This window comes from Acipenser ruthenus, chromosome 3 (assembly GCF_902713425.1).
Source record: "Acipenser ruthenus chromosome 3, fAciRut3.2 maternal haplotype, whole genome shotgun sequence".
In the NCBI taxonomy this organism is placed as follows: domain Eukaryota; kingdom Metazoa; phylum Chordata; class Actinopteri; order Acipenseriformes; family Acipenseridae; genus Acipenser; species Acipenser ruthenus.
In genome coordinates, this window is record NC_081191.1 from 32364108 (window position 1) to 32386086 (window position 21979).

The 21979-nt window shown below is 40.4% G+C and overlaps 1 protein-coding gene across 2 annotated transcripts in view; it reads right to left on the reverse strand.

Moving 5' to 3' along the window:
- Positions 1-16257, reverse strand: part of adcy2b (adenylate cyclase 2b (brain)) — a 169753-nt gene extending 153496 nt beyond the window's left edge. Inside the window, exons 1-2 of one of the 2 annotated variants that reach the window (XM_033993096.3) lie at positions 15792-16257; positions 8438-8635 (exon numbers count right to left, since the gene is read on the reverse strand). In XM_033993096.3, coding sequence (XP_033848987.3) covers positions 8438-8635; positions 15792-16118 — 525 coding nt within the window. In that variant the 5' untranslated portion in view covers positions 16119-16257. The remainder of the gene's footprint in view (positions 1-8437; positions 8636-15791) is intronic. The other variant, XM_033993098.3, reaches the window with a different exon arrangement.
- Between the last annotated feature and the right edge of the window lie 5722 nt (positions 16258-21979).

A 21979-nucleotide genomic window follows, 5' to 3' on the forward strand; every position in this document is an offset into this window, starting at 1 on the left:
CACAGAGCTCTCATCCTGTCAACATAACATCTCAATGCCCGAACCAGGCAGAGGGAGTTTAGTCTTTGATCCTCCTCTGAAGGAAATGGAGGGGGATGGAAAGCCTGTAGCTCCACTGACTGAAAAAGCCATAACCACCCTAGGGAGGAATGCAGGGTTCATGCATAATGATACCCTGTTTCCATCGTCCCAGACACGCATACAGGAGCTGTGCACCGACAGAGCCTGTAGCTCACTTACCCGCTTGGCGGAGGTGATGGCTAACAGAAAGGCTGTCTTCATAGAGAGGTGTTTCAACTCTATGAAATGAATGGGCTCAAACAGGGCCTTAGTGAGAGCCCTTCAAAAAACGTGTCGCCAGGAAATGGGCGTCTGGGGACACCGAGTCAACAGAGATGTGGCATGCAGATATGGCTGCCAGGTACACTTTAAGTGGGGAAGGGGATTTTCCCGCTTCCAGCAGTTCTTGTAGTTATTGTAGGTTAATTGCTATAGGGCAAGAGATAGGGTCATGACCCCGTGTCAGACACCAGTATTGAAAATTCCTCCACTTGTAGGCATACAGCAACCTTGTGGAGGAGGCCCTAGCATTCTGTAGTGTACATATGTGTCTGAAAGCCCTAAAGCGGTCAGGCGGTCCCATTCAGGGGCCAGATAATTGGAGACTGCCCAGTTCTGGGTGCCAGAGAGTGCCTCTCGTCTGACTGAGGAGATCCAAGCGTAGTGGAATCTCCCAGGGTTGGCCTTGTAGTAGTTGGCAGAGAGTCAAAAACCAAATTCTCCTGGGCCATCTGGGGGCCACCAGGAGAACTGTCGCCTTCTCTCTCCGGACCTTCTCTAGGAAGGCAGAGAGCAACAGTATTGGTGGGAATGCATACAAGAACGTCCTGGGCTGCTGTTCTTACAAAGGTAACACGGAATTCTCCTGTCAGGACACTGCACTCTGATTGGCTATCATATTTTTGTTACTAAAACAATGAATAATCCTCTCCCCACACCAAAACCATAACCGTAAAATCAGTATCCTAATCTGCAGTCATTACACATCTAAAGTAGTTCATGTTTGGCAGTGAATAAGTGTTTTTGTTACTTAAAAAAAAAGTGACCGGAGGTGCTGACTTCCTTAGTTGTCCTGACAGGAACATTTCGTGGTACCTTTGTAAGCACTGTGTCTTGGGCCACTCGTGGGCTAGGGTGTCGATGCTTAGTGGACCGCCTAAGCAGTGGAGGGAGAACCATAGGGGGCAGTGAGTCGTATTTGCCGTGGCAAAGAGATCGACTAAGGCTTTGCCAAACCGCTCCCAAATGCACTCCACTACCTGAGGATGGAGCCTCCATTCTGACGTGGAAGGACCCTCTCGAGAGACAGCACCGCAGGCACTGAGGTCCCAAGGGCATCTGAATGTGGAGCGCCGCGCCGAGGGCGCCGAAGCACCGGGGGCACTGTGTGCACTGAGGCTCTGAGGCCCCGAATGCCAAAGCACCGAGGGCAGTCAACACCAGGGCACCAGGGGCGCCGAAGCACCGATGGCACAGAGGGTCTGAGGTCCCGTGGGTGCCGAAGCACCAGGGGCACCTAAGGCCTGACTACTAAAGTGCCTGGGCGCCAAAGCATCGAGGAACAAAGCGTCTAAGCACCGGGGGCGCCAAAGCACAGAGGCACAGAGGCTCTGAGGACCGAGGACGCACTGAGGGTGCAAGCGCCGAGGGTACTGGGGACAGGCGCCTAGCCTTAACTGCGTGCAGTCTCACAACCCGGGGTAGCGTGTGTCATATGCCGGGGTGGATACACAGGCTCAATGGCTTCAGTAGCAATAAGTGCACGGTGCAGCACCAGGGTACAGCATGGGCGATAGTCTCGCCTTAACTGCGTGCAGTCACACAACCGGAGCACCATGTGCACTGAAGGCTCTGAGGTCCCGAGTGTGTCGAAGCACCAAAGGTGTTTAAAACTTTGGGGCGCTGAGGCACCGAAGCACCGAGGGCACCATGTGCGCAGAGGCTCTAAGACCCCGAATGCCGAAGCACCGAGGGGGCACAACACCGGGACACCTGGAGTGCCGAAGCACTGAGGCAAAGAGGATCTGAGGCACCAAGGACGCAGAACACTGAGGGTGCAAGCATCGAGGGTACTGGGGACAGACGCTTAGCCTTAACTGCGTGCAGTCACACAATCCTGGTTAGCGCATAGCATACGCCGGGGTGGATACACAGGATAGATGGCTGCAGTAGGCAATAGTAGAGTAATCTTACAAGCGCACGGTGCTGCACCAGAGTACAGCGTGGGCGATAGTCTGGCCTTAACTGCGTGCAGTCACACGACCAGGGCACCATGTGCACCGAAGGCTCTGAGGTCTCGAGGGTGTCGAAGCACTGAGGGGCGGTGAGCACTGAGGGCGTTTAAAACTTTGGAGCGGTGAGGCACCGAGGGCGGTGAGGCACCGAGGGCGCCGAAGCACCGGTACTAATTGCCTCTTGGCATCTTTAACGATGAAACCCAGCCTCGACAGATGCTCCGTCACGATAGTCGTGAGGCCCTGAATGCCAAAGCACAGAGGGCGCGCAACACTGGGACATCTTATATTTCATATTTACTTTCCTGTTATGCTGCATATTAATCAACTTCCTCTATTTTTGTCTCTTATATTTCATGTGACTGAGCATGAGAAATATAATTAGAAGGCTATTAGTACTTCAAATTGGCACTGAATATTTTAAATTATGAAATATGAAGTCTAATAATATATAGTGATGCTACTCATCAACCGTAGGTTTGACAGGTTGTCATTTTTGACAAGTCATGACTAACAGGTCAGTATAACATCACCTATATTCCAGGAAATATCCCAGAATCCCCACGTCGTTCTGAGAATCCCCTTCCACAAATGTCATTTAATCAGTCATCACAGATCTTAAAAACAGCAGGGAAGGGCATCTCCGGTAGGAATGATGTATATTTTCTATAGAGTTATATTTTAAAAAAGAAAACAAATATAAACATAAAAAATAACCAAAAGGTATAGGTGCATTATGATCTATAATAAAAAACAGCCTCACCTTTGAACAGGCAGTAGATACAAATTCTGTTGTCTTTTCTAAGTCTCTCTCCCCATCACTATGACGCTCTTCATTATAAAAGATTTTAACAAGTCTGGGGATGTCACAGACAAGTCGCATATTCTGTATTTTAATCAAGTCCGAGAAATAATAGTCTTTCAGACCGCAGAAAAGAACATTCCAAAAAGCCATTTAGTTTAGATGAAAAAAAAAAACAATGGAATTGAAGTCAGATCCCTGTAGTGTGTTTAGCAGTCAGCACTCACCTCCATCAGCTTTTTTCACTGCTGGGAAAATCACTGCGCACAAGAAATTGTCTTTTTAACATTAACCTCTCAAAAGCATGACATTAACTTTATCTTTAATGGCAGTCTGGATTGATGTTTGAAAGCAACAGTGCCAGATCTAAGAGGCTTGGTGGTCCAGTGGTTAAAGAAAATAGCTTGATACCAGGAGGTTCCAGGTTCAAATGCCAGCTCCGCCACTAACTCACCGTGTGTGACCCTGAGCAAGTCTTTTAACCTCCGTGTGCTCCGTCCTTTGGATGAGACATAAAACCTAGGTCCTATTGTAAGTGACTCTGCAGCAGCAGTTGCTGATGCATGGTTCACCCCCTAGTCTCTGTAAGTTGCTGTGGATAAAGCCGTCTGCTAAATGACCAGTTAATAATAATAATCTAAGAAACCTAGCTGCAATTTTTTAATTACTACATTGTGTTTGTTTGTTTCACGCAGGTTGTGGTTTATTATTATTTTAAGTCTGTGAACTTTCTAATGGCAAAGATGTTGGGTACAACAGTGCTGTGAGCTCTTCAGTGCTGAGTTCAACACTCATTTTCATTCAGTCCTGGGCCCCTTAATGTAATATTTGTGCTGAATTATATTAAATTATTTACAGATTTTGTAATGTGAACCGATGTCCAGTGGGGGAATGAAACCACTAAATTCACTTGATTCCGATTAATTTCCAGGCCTTCAAAAGGTGAAACTCATGCATACATGTCAAGTCTCAGGATTTACCCTTGAAATTCACGTTTTTTCACAATTTTGAGAGTCTTACATCCATGCAATGGATTCTTACGGTTTTTGTTGTGTACCCAATTTCAGTCTGTTTTAAAAGCGCAGGCCAAATGACCAACTGATCTAGCTATAACGTGATTTATCAACATAGATTTGTTAATGTTTGTGACTATGAAACACACCTTGTGCATGATAAAGAGGGAAATCAATTACAACTCTCTAAGGTTATTATTATTATTTCATTTGTTATGGGGGTGTTCACTATGAGCAACTCTCCAAAAATAGACTCGACTCACCTCGCCTGCGCGAGAGTTTCTAAACACAAATCACTCAGAGAGGTGTCTGATAGCGGGAAATGGAGACACTTAAAAAGGCAGAAGATATATTCTTCTAAATCTTTACCACAGTGGACAACTCAGTTTGACTGTATTGTGGCTTTGAAACTAGGGGAATAATATGCTTTCTGCACCGTTTGTAGCTGAGATATCAAAGTGGTGGCGTCAGGGGTGTACGATCTGACAATGCATTTCAGAACAAAATTACACAGTGACAATGTTAAGCAGAAACAGATGTATAAGTCGATAACATTGTACATTCAGAAACCAACACCAATAACCAAAGCGGTCACAAAGGCACAACAGCAGGAGGCAGGCAGAGACACTCACAAAGAAAAGTAAACAGACAGCAGCAGCAACTCATACACACAGAGCAATAAAATGATTCAATAATGTAAATTAACAGACCTACCAAAAAATGGTAATCACAATCCTCCCGCAAGTTCAGCAGAGAACACACAAAGTCCCAATTTTTGGTCTTGTTTGACCCGACGCTACATGTATTTTTGTTTTATTAACATTAAATAAATAACGTCTTGATATATTTGAGTTGTTGTCCTCCAGTTCTTATGTTTAAGGTTTTTCATCAATCCCAAGGTTTTTCATTAGGGGTCTCACTGGTGTGAACCCTTAGGGGTTGACATGTCTGCATAATGCACTGGTGAACTAGCCTACTGTGCCACCTGATCCCATATGTGCGCAAACTTTTTTCAGTGGCAGCGAATTGTCAGAAGTGTTTAATTAGTTAGTGGTTGCCTTGTTTTCGAAAGTTACAAGTAAGTTGTTTTTAAAAGGATACTTCAGATGTAATTTTTATTTATTTTTATTCACCATTGTCTTACCTTTTATAAATTATATTTACAATATTCGGAGTGCTACTCATTTCTCTTAAATTAGATTTTTTCCCCCCTAAATCAGAATCAGTAATCAAAAGCAGTTGCCAACTACGATTCAGCCAGGAGGATTCTGATAAAAAAAAAACAAATAAAAAAAAACATTGGAGACATAATATATATTGCATTATATTTGATCAGGTACCATTATTATTCTAACTGGTGATGTTATTTAAATGCTTTGGCCATTTATATTGCCCTCCCACCCATCCCCACTACAGCTCTATCTGAGAAGCGTATCTGAGAAGCTTACCACACAGAAAGCACAACACTTTTTATGACTGCCAAAAGCATTTAGAGCCTCAAATGAATGGCTTATCTGCAGTCTATGCTAGCTAATACGTGGCACCAGCTGCTCAAAACACTGGACTTCCTTCCTCTGTTCCTGTGTCTGCATGGTTGCCTGTTTGTTCTCATGTCACTAGGCAGCATAATGTCTCAGTTGCATTTTGCATGCCAAGCCTCAATAGGCTGATAGAGCTGGCAGCAATTACAAAACCTTCAGCAGCAGTTATGGTTCATACACAGTTATTATAATCTGTGTGTATTAATGTTTGGATGGTTGAAAGTCTACTTTTCTTAAAAAAAAAGACATTTATTAGGCTTCAATTAATTATTGATAGAGTCCTGGGCTCTGTTGGTAAATCAAATAACAAAACACACAATGACATTTCTGCAGTTATGCAAACAGGGGACTGCATCAAACCAGAAGCATGCTGTATTTGCATTTGTTTGCAGTGTTTGTGGTCCACTGAATGGTTGCCCCAGTTTGGTTTATTAACATGTAGAACATCTGCAAATCTGTGTGCTTTCAATTCAATAAGTAATCAATGCAATAACCTAATTTTGGTAATTTCCGTTTGATATTTAGCAAAACCAAAACTGGTGCAAGTTAAAAGCTTTGTGAAATAAGTGGACCGAGTCAAAGACTGGGATATACAATATCCTTCTATTCATTTCTATATCATTACCCTCAGTACAAAATGTTGTTATGAAGTATATGTTTTAACACTGTCTCCGGTTCTAAATCTCAAGTACATTGCCACCGAAAGTTAATTCAGTAAGTAATTAACTATGATTTGACAAGTGTAATCTCTCTGCCATTCACTTTCATTGGGATTCTAAATCCTGTTTCCTTTGACAAATTCATTCTGGATACACGCACACATCACAAAGGGACCATCGCAACAGCAGCCTGCAGCCATGCTGAGGAAGCGGTACCTTTTTTTTATTAATATCCAGGCCTTAAAAAAGAAAAAGGAAAGACCACACTGTCTTAGATGGTATTTCCTTTTACACTCAATCCTTAATATTGAGTATTTCCTTTTACACTCAATCCTTAATACATCAGCATACTAATTATCAGAAATCACAGACTGTCAATACAACCAACACAGTATGTATCACCTATGATAGGTTGTACCTAGCAAGTTTTTCAAGATAACACATTTAGTGCTCATGAAAGCTGAAGGACAAAAGTACACAGATAACTCCCATAAGTTTCTGAAAAGCACTTGAATCCTGACCTCTAATGCAGACAGGAAGCTAAATATTAATCAAAACTGTCTTTCTAAACATATTTTAATACCATGTACATTAGTTAGTAAACTACAGGAATAAAACTACAGTAGAAACAGATTGGGAACCTCTCAAATACACAAAATGTTGTTGCACTTTACATTAGTGGACATGCACAGCTGTGTAATTACATTGTAATAACTGGGTAATTGCCAATAGTTCTGCCTCTACTGAGTAATAACATGGAAATATATTTTCAAGTAAAACTTTCCTCACAGAATCCTGGAACTTTTAGTATAAAGGCAAGTCTGGAAAAGATTATTTTTAACGTCACTATTACCACCTCCGACCTGCACTGTCTTTCTCAGAGGTTTAACAAGTCCATCACTTTGGCCGTAAATCAATTAAGAAACATTAGTTTTACACCTAACAATTCAGAGAAAGTCAGCCAGCCTTTTTATTTGTATCTTGTTGATAAAGTAGCCTACAGAGACCTTAGAAAATATATCACCTTTATGAAGACCAGTAACCTACTTTACAGTAATAATAAAACGAAACCCACAATATCCTTTTATCAATGTCAGGATACAGCTTTCACATAATGTACAGTTGCCTATATACACATTAATCAAATCCTAAATCATGTAATCTATATATTGCTGCACACTGCACTGTTTTCTGCATAATATAGGTAACTATTTAATAGCTCTTTTTTCAAATAAACTTGTACTGGATAGTGGATGAATGCTTACACAACATACATTCTGAAAAACTAAATCAATTACTGGCAATATATAATATAGAAATTGCTGACAACAGCTTGCTTCTCAGGTAGGTTTTGTTCTGTATAGATTATTCTTGTCTCCATATTTATATGATACTATAGCCTTAACCCTTTAACACCAGGCTTTTTGCCTAATGTCATTATTGTATCTGAAAAAAAGTATTTGACAGGAACAAGCTGAAAATTTTTTTTTTTTTTAAAGGTTGAAACCTCAGTCTCAGCTACAAACAGAAAAGAGTTTCTATGGCAACCATTTAGCAGCCTGAAGATACTATACTGAAGTACAACTTCCAAGGTATTGTACGCTTGGAACGTGTCCTTATTACTGTACTCAAAGAAAAAGCTAAAACTAAAAATAAATTGATTAAACACTGTAAACATATTTGTTTATTCTTTATGCAATTATTCCAATGTAAATGTCTTAATTAATAGTTATTCTCACCAAGTAAATAAATAACAAATGTATTTACTTTTATCTGCAGTAAGTCACCAAAAACAATTCATGTAATTCATAGTTGTAATCAGTAATGAAAAAAAAGTAATTATTAAGTAATTTATTCTTAGTTTAGGGAGTTGCAAACTTGAATGCTGTGATCTGCAAACTGGATTAATTGGACAACAGGCGAAAATAGAAAGAAAACAATCCAAGGCCACTGTCATGTCATGCAAAACGTGGTCTCATTTCATTATATTTAGCTTTGTTTTATCACTCTCTGAGATAAGCTATTTTGTTTTAAGTCAACTTAGATATTTGATTGTGTTTGGTAGACTTGACTGTAGCCAACTAAATGCTGAAACGCACACGCATTATGCAAGGCCAGCAATCCTTACCTGGTCCCAGGGACAGATGATTCCTCCAAAAAACATGAAGAGGTATCCCATGGCAACAAGGCATGCCCAGATTACCAAAGAAAAAATGTGCAGCAGTTTCTTGAACACTGACTCGATGCAGACCAGGACAAAGATGGTCAGGAATATTGCCAGCGCTGTGGGGACAGTGATTATGAATGCCACATGGTCTTCAATATCCTGCAGACAAAAATGAACAGTGTAAAATCACTTCTGCATTATTTTTAGGAGGCCTGTGTGATTTATCCTACCAAGACTCTCTTAATCAATTCCATGTCAGAAATTTATCAGATAAACAGAAATTCTAGTGACAGTTTTACACACCCTGCAGGCACCAGTCCAGAAGAGAGAGAGAGAGAGAGAGAGAGAGAGAGAGAGAGAGAGAGAGAGAGAGAGAGAGAGAGAGAGAGAGAGGGAGGGAGAAAGAAAATCAAATAATTTTCAATATTCTCCTTTCCCTGTTACATTTGCCTAGTTGTACACACAATGGAATTATCTGCATTCCATTTGCATAATATGAGAAATGTTGCATGTGCATGGCTTTATTATATACCAAGTAGTGTTATTAAACACTTATTGATTTGATTCCCGTTGGAATTAGGGAGCACAAAACTCACAAAACTGTCAAGATTTCACAGTCTGCTGGCATAGTGACGGGCAATCTTCCCAAACAGATTTCTGTCATGTCAATTTTTAATTATGACACCTTAAAGGAAATGTCAAGAATTATGATCACTTAATGTTAACATTGCATAGAGTGTCCAAAACCATCAGTTGCCTTTTTCACAGTTATTTGTTGCATGTCATCATACTATCCTCATACTTTTCTAGACTTTGGAAATGCATGTTCAAAGTGTGGAACACCAGGAGGGGGTATACCAGTGCCAGTTTGGATTGATCGTTCCATAGGTTAAAATGTATCAGATTTAAAGGGACAAATCAAAGAAGTATCATCCTATTGAGACAGAAATACACTTCCTTAATTCCTGTAATCCTGTTGCAAACCTTATTTTAAGAAATGCTTATTGCCAGTAAAAAAGCCAACCAGTGAAAAGTACACAGCTAGTTTCCAATGATTTTGCAGTGAAGATACAAATATTTTGGTGCTGCATGATGAAGCCTGGTACTTCCTAGAATTCCAGATTTCCAGAAACAAATGCTCATATCATAACAGTAATACCAAAAAGTGTAAAAAATATGGATATTCTTTTTGAGGTTATGTTTATGCTTAATTTTACTTGCATTTGGGTATTGAGAGGGATAATGTCCTGTCTGTGTGAATGGGCAGAGGACCACACGCGACATAAATTCACTGAGAGCTGAAACACTACTGAATATGGACATTTTCAGCCTTAACCTTTAGGATGAAGCTTCAGTGATCATTTATACTGAAAAGAAACTTATTAAAAATAATTGACAAAAGTTTCTGCGAGAAGTCGTAGTCTCCTAGTATTTTTCTTGTCTCAGTAACAATGCATAACAAAATGTTGTGAAAAGGTTTCTTATGACAGAAATCTATTTTTTACTTTAATGCTATTCAAAACTTGTATTAGGTCAATAGAACACAGCATGTCAAAAATAATTTCCATTTCCCAGAAGATTATGCTTGAATAATTAATAAAGTGGTGAGATTGAATTAAATTATATACCGAGACATGTTACACAGCATGAGGTCAGTGTAACCAATGATCACCCTCTGTAGCAACACAACATACTGAATAACGGATGGCAGTGGGATTTTCATTTTAAAGACAAGGACAAAGCAATTCACTTTCCATTCCACTAATTATGAATACCGACCTATATTGTTCCTGTACAATGCCTTATCAGTTTGAATTGAACAATATAAACCCTTATAAATCCTGCAATTTGTATGTTTCACTTTGTTACAAAATATAATACCACATTTTCCAACTGACAATTTCTGATTGGAACCCCTACAATGTGAATTGTCATTAAACGCAGCTTGAGGGTTTCCTGACCTTTTCTCTCAAACCACAATGACAAAATTATGAAAACTGGGGCCGGCAGGTTACCAATAAAGAAATGGTAACCACATTACACATTACTGAGATACAAAGAAAAACATTAGGTTACTTACCATAACCCTGGTTCCCTGAAAGAGAAGACGACCACCAACCAATTATTTTGTGATATGCCTGCCTTAAGTAGGTATTCACTGAGCATTTTATGTCAGAGCTGCCAATATACCCCTCCATGGAGTGACGTCCTCGGTCCCGCCTGCCAAGGGAATAAGTAGTCGCTCCGCGGAGCTCACTTCCTCTTTTGCATTGAACCCGTGAATGCGAGTGATGTTACTTCGCAAGGTTTAGTGGTCATCTTCTCTTTCAGGGAACCAGAGTTATGGTAAGTAACCTAACGTTCCCTTTCAATTCGAAGACTACAACCAACCAATACTTTTGGGAAAGTATACCAGAGCTGTCGCGAGGAAGCATGAGCGGACAGCATTTGAGGGATGCCTCGCTGTCGCCAACTTGTGTTGGTGGTGTGCACATACAACCTCAAGGACCCTTGTGCCTAATGAAGGCTTACAGGGATCTACCACATTAAGTCGGTAGAACCTGGTGAATGTATGTGCATAGCCCAGCTAGCCGCAGTACAAATGTCAGTCAATGAGGCACCTCGAAAGAGAGCCTGTGACGCAGTCACACCTCTGGTAGAGTGCGCGGCCATCCTCCCAGGTGGGGGTAGGCCAGCATTATTGTATGCAGTCGATACTGTGTCCACAATCCTGTGGGCTAGTCGCTGCTTCGAGAGGGCTTGACTCAGGGTCCTTTTACCATAGCAAAAAGAAGACCTGGTCAGATTGACACAGTGCTTTCGTCCTTTCCACATAACCTCTCAATGACCTCACTGGGCAGAGGGAATTCAGTTTCCTAACCGCCTCTGTGGGAGGGAGAGGGAAGGCCTCTAGTTCCACTGATTGGTTCCAGTAGAAAGCCGCAATCACCTTAGCTAGGAATGCAGGGTTCGTGCACAACGATTTGGAACAGCTTGTTTCCATTATCCCAAATGCGCATACAGGAACTGTGCACAGACAGAGCCTGTAGCTCACTGACCAGCTTAGCGGAGGTGATGGCCAATAAAAAGGCTGTCTTCATAGAGAGATATTTCAGCTCTATGGAATGTATAGGCTCAAACGGGGCTTTAGTGAGAGCCTCCAATATTACGTCCAGACTCCACTCGGGGAGGACGTCCTTTCTAGAGGGACGGAGCCACCGAGCACCCTTAGAAAATGGGTCGCCAGAATATAACCCCCGCGATAGTGAGTCTATGGGGACGTGGCATGCAGATATAGCTGCCAGGTACACTTTCAGCATAGAGGGGAACACGCCTACCTCTAGCAAATCCTACAGAAACTGTAAAATAATTTCTATGGAGCAGTAGATGTGATCATGACCTGTACTAACGACCGCATCTGAGAGCCTTAAGGCGGACAGACAGTCCTGTTCAGGGGCCAGACCCACAGCTGAAGTCTGCCCGGTTCTGTATGCCAGAGGGTACCTTGCGCCTGACTGAGGAGATCCTTGCGCAGCGGGATCTCCCAGGGCTGGCCCTGCAGCAGCTGGCAAAGGTTTGAAAACCAGATTCTCCTGGGCCATCTGGGGGCCACCAGGAGAACTATTGCTTTTGTCTCTCCTGACCTTCTCCAGGAAGGCAGGGAGTAGCGGTATCGGCGGGAAAGTGTACAAAAGCGCTTTGGGCCGTTCGTTGGCTAGTGCGCTGCTCGGAGCTCCAGCATATTTATGTGCAGCGATGTCCAGTGGCCTGTACAGGACCCGCTGACTCCTCTGCCTGCCCAGACCGCCCCCCAATCCAGGTTGGATGTGTCTGTCGTCACCACTTGACGGTTGTGTATCACTCCACCCTTCACTCAGGTGAGAGGCTTGCATCCATCAGCGTAAGGCTTCCCAGCATAGGCGAGACACAGTCAGCCAACGGTGTCTGTCGCGCTGGGGTGTAGCCGAAAGGCACTGAGTCACGCTTGGATTGGGCGCATGTGGAGTAACCCCAGTTTGATGGCTGATGAAGCTGCGGCCATCAGGCCCAATAGTTTTTGACACAACACCAATTGTACTGTGAACCATTGTTGAACCAGGGCCAGACAGTTGTGAATGGCAGCTACTCTGTCATCCGACAGGTAGACTCGCATCGCAAGGGAATCCAGCCGGAGACCCAAGTAGACTGCACTTTGCATCTGTATTAATTGGCTCTTAGCATTGCTGAGGGTGAGACCCAGCCTCAACAGATGCATTGTCACAATCGCTGTGTGGGCCACTGCTCCTTCCTGCGACTGGGAAGAGATCAATCAGTCATCCAGGTAGTTCATCACACTGATCCCTTGCAGCTGCAAGGGAGCTAGGATGGCATCCATGCACTTTGAAAACGTGCAGGGGGCTAAGGAGAGGCTGAATGACATCATGGAAAACTCACAGATGTTCCCCTGAAAGGCAAAGCGGAGATACTTCCTGTGTGCTGGACGATTAGGGATGTGGAAATAAGCGTCCTTTCGGTCCACTGTTGTAAACCAGTCACCCGGCTGGACAGACTGGAGAATGTGATGGTGTGCATAACCGTTGTGTACGGTGGCGAGCACCCAAGTGGGGGCTGCCTGGGGCGGCGTTGGGACTACCTCCGAGATGACTGCTGTGTTAGAATCCCACGTCCAGCTCCCTCCCGTCGTTGTGGTTAGGCCCGGCTGTTAGCTGCCACGGAAGCCTGAAGGCGGTGCCTCAGGTCATCACACGGGGCAGTGGGTATCGGAACCGTCTGAGTCACCGTGTAAGTACAACGGACACCAGCATTGAGGCTACCTGCTAGACGCCTTGCGTTCTCGATGAGAGAGCGCTGCAGCAATTTCTCTACCGCTGTTCCAAAGGTATGGTCAGAGGAGGTAGGAGCTGCTTTTGTGACTACTTATTCCCTCGGTAGGCGGGACTGAGGACGTCACTCCACAGAGGGGCCTATCGGCAGCTCTGACATAAAATGCTCAACGAATACCTACCTAAGGCAGGCATATCCCAAAAGTATTGGTTGGTGGTCGTCTTCGATTTGAAAGGGAACCTTAAACAACCAATACAGGTCATTAGATAAGGGTCTTCTGCACTGAAAGGTATTGGGTTTCTGAGTACCTTGATATACAGAATAACAACAATTTTTTTTGGGGGGGGGTTTAACATTTGTTACAGAGCTATTTTATACTTTCATTGTAATATTACACAATTGACATCCATACACAGTAAAATAGTACAGACATGTAAATCTAAAGCACCACCCATTCTTTGTTTTTCTCAGCCAGTATAGGTGTTTGTAAACCAAACACATTTTTACTGCTGTTACTTAAAAAAAAGTTATCCTTACTTCTCTATTGCATAACCATTGTGTAAACAAAAAGAAAAAAAGACAAAGTAGTGACGCTGTAATTAAATGCACTGCAATCATCTTCAAAGCATAATTAACACTAAAAACACCCCATTTAAAGCTGCAATGCCCAGTAATTATGTTAAATGTTCTACTAAATAGAGGGCATATCATGAAAAACCATGACATACTGTATTTATGTCATGAGCGGATGAGGCAAAAACAAACAAAGAATGTTATCCTTTCACTGCTCATCAACCATGAAATTATTTTTAATCGATTACCAGGTGACTTTTTAGTACATTTTACCATAGTTTTTCCTTAAGCGCACACTGCTGAAGACACCAGACCACTGGCTATCCAGTTTGTTTACAATCCCTGAAGGTTCTTTCAACTGCAGGCACAGAAGCTGCCTCCCTCTTAGAATATTCTTGTCACTCCATGAAACAGGCACGAGCTCACTCCTACCTAGCTGCTCGAGGTGATGAGATTATGCATGCCATCTGCAAGCTCTAGCTTGGCTCAGGGAAGCAAAACAAAAGTGTAAACAGATTGAAAATAAGGGTTTAATGTTTTTGTAATACCGAATAACATTTTACAGGAAACGCCTATTGTGCTTTTAAAATGAAAAATTGTAAAATTGTATGTACTGCACCTTTAACTGGCTCAAATAAACAACACTAAGAATGGCATTATTGACCTTATTGTTTGTTTATATTCCCCAAAGGGAATTTTGGTTTTAGACACAAGCTACCTCTTCCTGTTTAAACATGCTTGCCCTTACTCTATGCTGCTTACAAACGCATATATTGTATGAATATGTCCTTGTATAGTTAAAATATAAAGGTACACATTTGAAAGCAAATGTGCCTATCAAAATACTAGGACAAAATATAACAGTATCAAATTAGCAAGAATCTACAACAATTGAATTGGTCCTTCTTGCACCTAAGTTCTTTCTGACTAGCTGTTTAGTTACAGTTGTTTTGTTCCCCACTAAATATATTGCCACTCGGTGATGTATTCAGTCACTTGTTCTATCCAGTTTAAAACTACAGTTTTTTTATTAATTTTTTTAATGTTAGATTGTCTATGCATGTTATCCAAACTTTTTTTTTTTTACCGCATTTAAATAATTAGAAAAACACATGTTAAATGATTCAAAATTCCCCATTGTCTTTCAGATTTTGATATACCAGTCTTTCAAAATTATTAAGTGAAACAGGAATGCTAAAAATGAAGCAATCGTGAAAAAGATAAAGAATGCATCACTCAAAATCACAAGAAAACACAATATTCTGTAAAGTGATGTTTTTTTTGTTTTTTTTTTTGTTTTTTTGCAGGGCTAAAAACTGTTTATTTAAAAAAGGTGTTCAAAATAGCATTCTTTACATATACCATATTAATGTTTGCAAATGTATACAATTTACTGTAATGTAGATGTTCCACAGAATGTAGTAAACAAAAGCATGTGCTGAACTGGACTTTGCATTCCAGAGGTAGAAATTAATTTAAAAATAATATGACATGGTCTAATATAAGTAACCACATGAAAAAATATATAATTGGGAAAATAAAACCCTGTAGGACTATTATAAAACCATATATTGCTGACTGCTGTTTTTTTTTTATACCTATCCCTTATTATTTTACTTAATAAAATTCCACAATTCACTTTTTTGTCTCCTCAAGGGACTGACATGCATGGACATATGGATACACAGTGGAATAAAAACAGTAATTGTACACACATGCATGGAACTGGCTAATGCCTTTCTTATCTGCAGAGCACCTTTAAAAAGTTCATTTTCATTAATATAAAGATGATCATAGAAGTGGAAAAGAATGCAATAGAATAGCAGGTCTGTCAAGGGGTTAATCAAGCATGCACTTAAAAAGAGCAAAGAGGCTTTCTGGTCACTTCATCCTATTACTGTACATTGACGGTCCTTACCAGCCCAGAAGCAAAGAAGACAGCCAGTAGAGCCACACAGGCTCCCATCACAATCAGAAGCAGAAACACAATCAGAGGGTGCTGCTGGCTCATGCAGTAGTAGGACTCATATAGCCAATCTGTAGACTTCTGTTTACCCGTGGCATTTTCAGTCCTATCCAGCAAATAGCGTCTCCTTCTCATTGCCTCTTGCCACATGGAAACTGGTTTGGGGTGATCTACCTTCTCCTGTTTAAATGTTATGCCCTCACTGATTTCTTTTAAATTCAGTGAACCTGTATGCATCCGATATGCTGGCAGAAAAGCTTGACACGTAGTCTGTAGCATCGTCCCAGCAACATGTTGAACTGGAATGAAGTAAGTGACTGAGGGAGGGAGAGAGAAAAAACAAAAGAGAGAGAGAGATGGAAGGAGACAGAGAGGGGGGAGGGAGAGAGAGAGTTTACTGCAGCTGCACTAAGTGATATCAGTCGTATGAATCCAGCTTTCTGCTGCTCGATCAGCCTGATGATCAAGCTTTGCGCTGTGTGTGTGTGTGTGTGTGTGTGTGTGTGTGTGTGTGTGTGTGTGTGTGTGTGTGTGTGTGTGTGTGTCACACAGCTTCCCTTATCTTTTTCCATTTTAATTACTCTGTATTTGTCTCACTGGAATGTCAAGCTGATTCTTCTCATTTTTGTTGGTTTGTAAATATTCTCCTTAAATCAGGAATCTAATATACCCTTGTAAGTTGGCTAAAAAGAGAGTAAGGGGATCATGTCAATAACTATTTGTGTCATATATGGTACTATATCTGCAAAAGGTTAAAATTAGTGAATACAGCAACTCCTGCCCCCATGCTAAAAACCTGCTATATAATTAGTGTCTTGCAAATTAAATCAGACATGCTTTTTAAAGTCTGACGAGAAGGGTGAACCACAAGTTACTCCTGCATAATGAGCAGAAGAAAAAAACAACAATTATTTCTCAGAAATGAATTACATGTGATTTGTGAGCTTACATATAATAGTAGGAAGACATCCAGCTTACACATACTATGACTGTCTTTAATCTATTTGATCCACATGCACATATTGGAGTTTTTTAAAGTCAATTTTGTTTAGATATATAGCAGTGGTCAAATGTGTATAGAAGTGACGCATGCCAGCCCAGAGTCACCATTCAAGGGTTTTCCTAACATAATTTGTGTGGCAGCTAGGCAATGGGGCTCTTGTTGGGTTATGTTAAGGGTTGATTGTAGACACCCAGTTAGGGGCAAAAAAGACACGTATAACATTTGTTGTGTAATGTTTTATAATTTTTTTTTGGTTTGTTTTTAAATATTTAATTATTGATTTTACTTCATTATCTGGGTATTTACCTGCTACAGTTCCTATATACAGTGAAAGTTATTATTATCATTATTATTCAAAGTCACACCCCCATTGGAACCTATTAGCAGCAACTACGCTTATAATGTTGCTGAGAGTGTAGATCCCACACTCAGAATGTCAATGGCAAAACATTCTTAACATTTAAACCACAACAGCCTCTGAAAAAGAAATTAAAAAGGTTAAAATTCTTTTTTTTTTATTCAGATTTAATGACATATAATATGTTACTAAGTGTTCGGTGGCTACCTCTAATCACTATACTGTATTCACTGGGAGTATTCATGTGTTATCTGCACTGTATTGTATCAATTTACATGGCCTTACTTAATGCAAATTGATGCAGGGAAATTATTTTAGATGGTTAGCTGTGCTTCAGCCAGTCAGCTGTGAAGCCTTGTTATTAAGTATATTCACAAATGCACTTAGTTAAAGTATTTACATTAAAATGTATTTGAATTTAATATTTAAAACAGCTAATTATAACATACTACTATATATGTAAAAATAATAATTAAAAATGTTATTTTATGTACAGTATGGGACCTACAGTATACAAAGGTAAAACCTAGTACAAATATTCCTAATGTTGTATCATTAATGTAGGCGTCTAGTCTCATTTGGTACAGTGTTTATGAAGAGAAAACCTATTTAAATTATTTCAAGCAAATGTAAATGCTGTGATAGATAATCTCTTCACACCCCCAACCTGAAATAGTGCAGCACTAACTAATGTATGTGTCTCACTGACATATGGGACCATTTTTATAAAGTGACTGCCACAGTGAATCATTGTTTTAGTTGGAATTAACTTATTTGTACCTCCTGTCAGCATTTCGTCCCAGCTGTAAAGCTGTTAAACCACCTGGTGCCGATTAATATTAAACATTAATTATATGACAAAAAAAACAACAAAAAACTGGTGTAATGCCTTTTGGGAGTTTTGCTATATGGGACTATTGTCACTGCAGTGCAGTAGCACAATTAATTCTTGCAACAGAAGTTGGATTACAAGATTGCATATTGCACCCAAGCTACCTACCTATCTATCTATCTATCTACCTATCTATCTAATTACCTATTTTGCTTGCCTGTCTGTCTGTCAATTCAACTAAGAATAGTATATTTCTATTTTAATATATGTGTTTATTTGAACACTCATTTAAAAATAAAATCCTTTAAATTTTAAACATAGATGGCTTTTTCTATAGTGATCACACTTTATTGAAACTATACTGCTTTGTTATTAAAAATACTGTGTAACATATAAATACCAGTAGAATTTGTGTGAAAACACACACTTTGTAAATACAGAAGTTATCACAGAGCTGTTTTTGAAAAATAGATGGCTTCAGACTGCCGCAGACTAAACCTGCATTTCTCTTTTCTTGTCATTTTGCGGCTGACATAAATGGCTGCTAATCCCACTCCGATATCCTTGGCTGGTAAAACATTGGTTAAATATCAATGAATAATACATTTTAAAAGTAGACATGGCTCATGCTTCCTTTGCTTTGAATTAAGTATATATTTATTGATGGAACATTTTGTCAATGTTATTAAATTCACACAAAAAAAGAAATCAACTGCAATAGAATATCCATACTGATCGAATAATGGTCCCTTTCCTCTGTCTCTTTCAGTTTCCTCTTCATCAGTCTCCTGGTTGCTTCTGTTGTTCTGCTGCTGTGTGCCTGCTTATAAAGGGGGTTAACTCCTCCCCTCAAACCATCCCACCAATGCACAGTCAGTTCACTAAATGAGAATCTTGTGCCTGACCCTATTGCCTGCCCAAACAAACTACATTTCCCAGCAGCCTTGGCTTCCAGCAGACCTTCACTTCATTCAGAAAGTGACCAGACTTTAACATTCATTTTACAAGGATTCTGGTCATTTTGAAGTCGTAATGCAACATTTTTATTCTTTATACTGCAATATTGATTAATTATCATGTATTTACTAGTAATTTGGGGATTTCATTTGTTTATTGTGGTGTGGGAATTAAGCCCTGGACATACTGCGCGATCGATAGCAGTGTGCATTTTCAGTCATTTTTTCCGGCATTTTTTTTGTGTATCCTCCAAGATCCCCAAATGCTCTTTGATATGTATGGCGCAGACCTTGCAAATACTCAAACAGGTGCATAAAGGAGTTGAGAACAACTAACAATACAGCTTCACTGTATATCATTTTTGAGGCTTATTTATTTTGTAAAATGGTGGATTGTGCTTACTTTGTACTATAAAATGCATATTTATGGCATGTTCATGGAGTCTATGCAAAGCCCGCCTAAGTTTTTTGTTTTTAAGAAACATCCATAACGTTCATGCTAAGAAGCGTTATGTCTTCCACTGGCATGGGCTCCATATTTGCAGGTTGTAAGCATAACATACAGTTCCTGGCAGGATACTATCGTTTTAAGTCCCACGGTCCATTGCGCTCCTAGGAACTGTAACCTGACTATTTTAATATTGTTTGTACGCATTGAGCCTGACTAATCATGAAACGGTACTTCAGTGTGGGTGCTTTGATGTAATTTGGACATAATAGTCTCAGGATGGTCCTCCAACTTATCAACTCTTTTTAAGAACTCTTTAATTACTGCTGTTAAATTAATTATTCTTTCCAATCTGATTAGAATTTAATTTTGAACAATCTCAACTGACTCTCTTTTCTCCTGTTATTAGTTCTTAAAGGAGTAATCACATGACTCACAGGTGAGATAGTGATTGGAAAGGTGTTCCCGGCTACCTTTGCAACTCTCTTACAATCAATCAGGATACAGAACTGAGGCCTACTGAATATGATTTAAAAATGATAGGGATGCAATTCAAAATTGGAATTCACCTCTTACAGGCTTGTTTGATACTATTCAGGGGACAAAAGTAATTGCTTTCTGATGGCTGATTGGAGGCATAAGCTAAAGGTGATGTGTGGCGTCTCAGTACAGCTGGTGGTATCCAGGTGTGCACTTCACAAAACCTCAAACCGTACTAACTGGAAGTTTTCTTTAGGCCCATGATTAGGTAAGTATGGGGGCTTGTGGCAAAGTGGTTTATTGGGTACAGGTACAGGAGTGATGCAGTGCATAATTAAGCAGACAGAGAGCTTTTAAATCCAGTTTGGAAACAGTTTTTATTTTTATATCCAGGTCTGGTGACCAAATAATAATCCCCGGCAATACACAGCAATGTGTAGAGCACGGAGTATATAACAACAGGGTTGCAGTCCCAAATAATAAACACAAATATCCGTCCCACAATATACTAACGGTCACCAGTCGTGGGTGCGTTGAGTAGTGCTCGTGGTGGGTGATACAGGTTTATAACAGTGACAATAGTGCAGTGCTGTTCCGGGTTTTGGTGCTGGCCATTAACTTTTGTGATGTAATAAATTACCTCACAAAAATATGTTTACCCAGATAAAAGCTACTATACTGCACAGAGCAGTTGAAAACTATCTACAGTATTTTGAATATCAAATAGACATAATAAACAAAAATCTAAACTACAGGGCTGGGACCTACTGATGGTGATAAATATAGCTTCCTTAAACAGTTCTTAAAATGTTGTGAATAAGGTTCACTGTCCAGTTATTTAGGTGCATGTTAATAATACAGTTCAATTATAAACCTCATGGATTGTCAGTCAATTAGGCTTCAAGTTTGGAATCTCTGTAATGGTGGATTAGTTTGAAGCACCCTTACTGCATTCCAAGCAGACGTGATAAAAGGATCTTGTGACATATCAAACAAGCGGCAAAACAAACCGAGAACACTGCTTAGTCAGCTGACTCCTCCCTAATCGCCTCCTGCTTTAGTGCAGGAAATACCGGTACATTTACCTTCTAATACGTTATTTGGGAAAGGGTTACAGATGGGTATGCCAAAAGAACAGAAAATGTTTTTGGTGATTCAAATTCACACCGAGCCTGAATTGAAAATTACATTTGTTTGATCCATATCTGAACCGCAAACCGTGAAAAAATTCACATTCCGACCCGAACCCGACTCTACTGTGGCTACTGTATGGTCAAACTTGTATGTATACCAAGGAACTGAGTTATGTGTAACTCCTAAGCTACAATAAAGGTAACTAAGAAGTGGATTCCCTTCAAACCCTGTGTCAATGTGTTTCTTGCATCAACTCAGCCACTGTATTACCGACAAACTTCCATTTGATGAACACTACCAACGAACATGATTCATCACATGGCCACTACCAACAATGGTACAGGAGTTTGGTTTTCAGTGGTACCGTTCTGAGACACCTGCAAGTGCCAGAAAGCAAACAGAAAGTTCAAAACCAAATCATGAAAAAACAGGGAAAATAAAACACTAACAAAACTTCAAATAAAAGGTGCTGCCTCTTGAAGGGTCCCACAGTCTCTGCTATCCGATGCGGCTCAAGTTTCTGTGACGCTCTCCTATTTCCTCGTTATCACTCATTAGGTTGCCCAGACTTCCCCAGATAAACTAACACCATCCCACTCAGGGTACGTGATAAAGAAATCCTGCTTTCCGTTGTCTTTTAGAGCTTCTTAATTTCAACACTTTGTAATTTGTTTAAAATTCAAACACTACAGTCCTGAGTCTGCCCTGAAGCTGATAAGTACAGAATAGTTTCAATGTCCACATTGGATATAAAAACAACACAATGGGAACTTAAGTTACAAACTAAACGGGTACTGTAATCGAATTGTAATAATGTACTTGCGAAATTACAGCACGATCAGCGACTTAAGGTATTATACAGTACACAGTACCATATGCATATCGGAAAAATATGTTATTTTGTCTAATTCTGTTCATATACTGTAGCA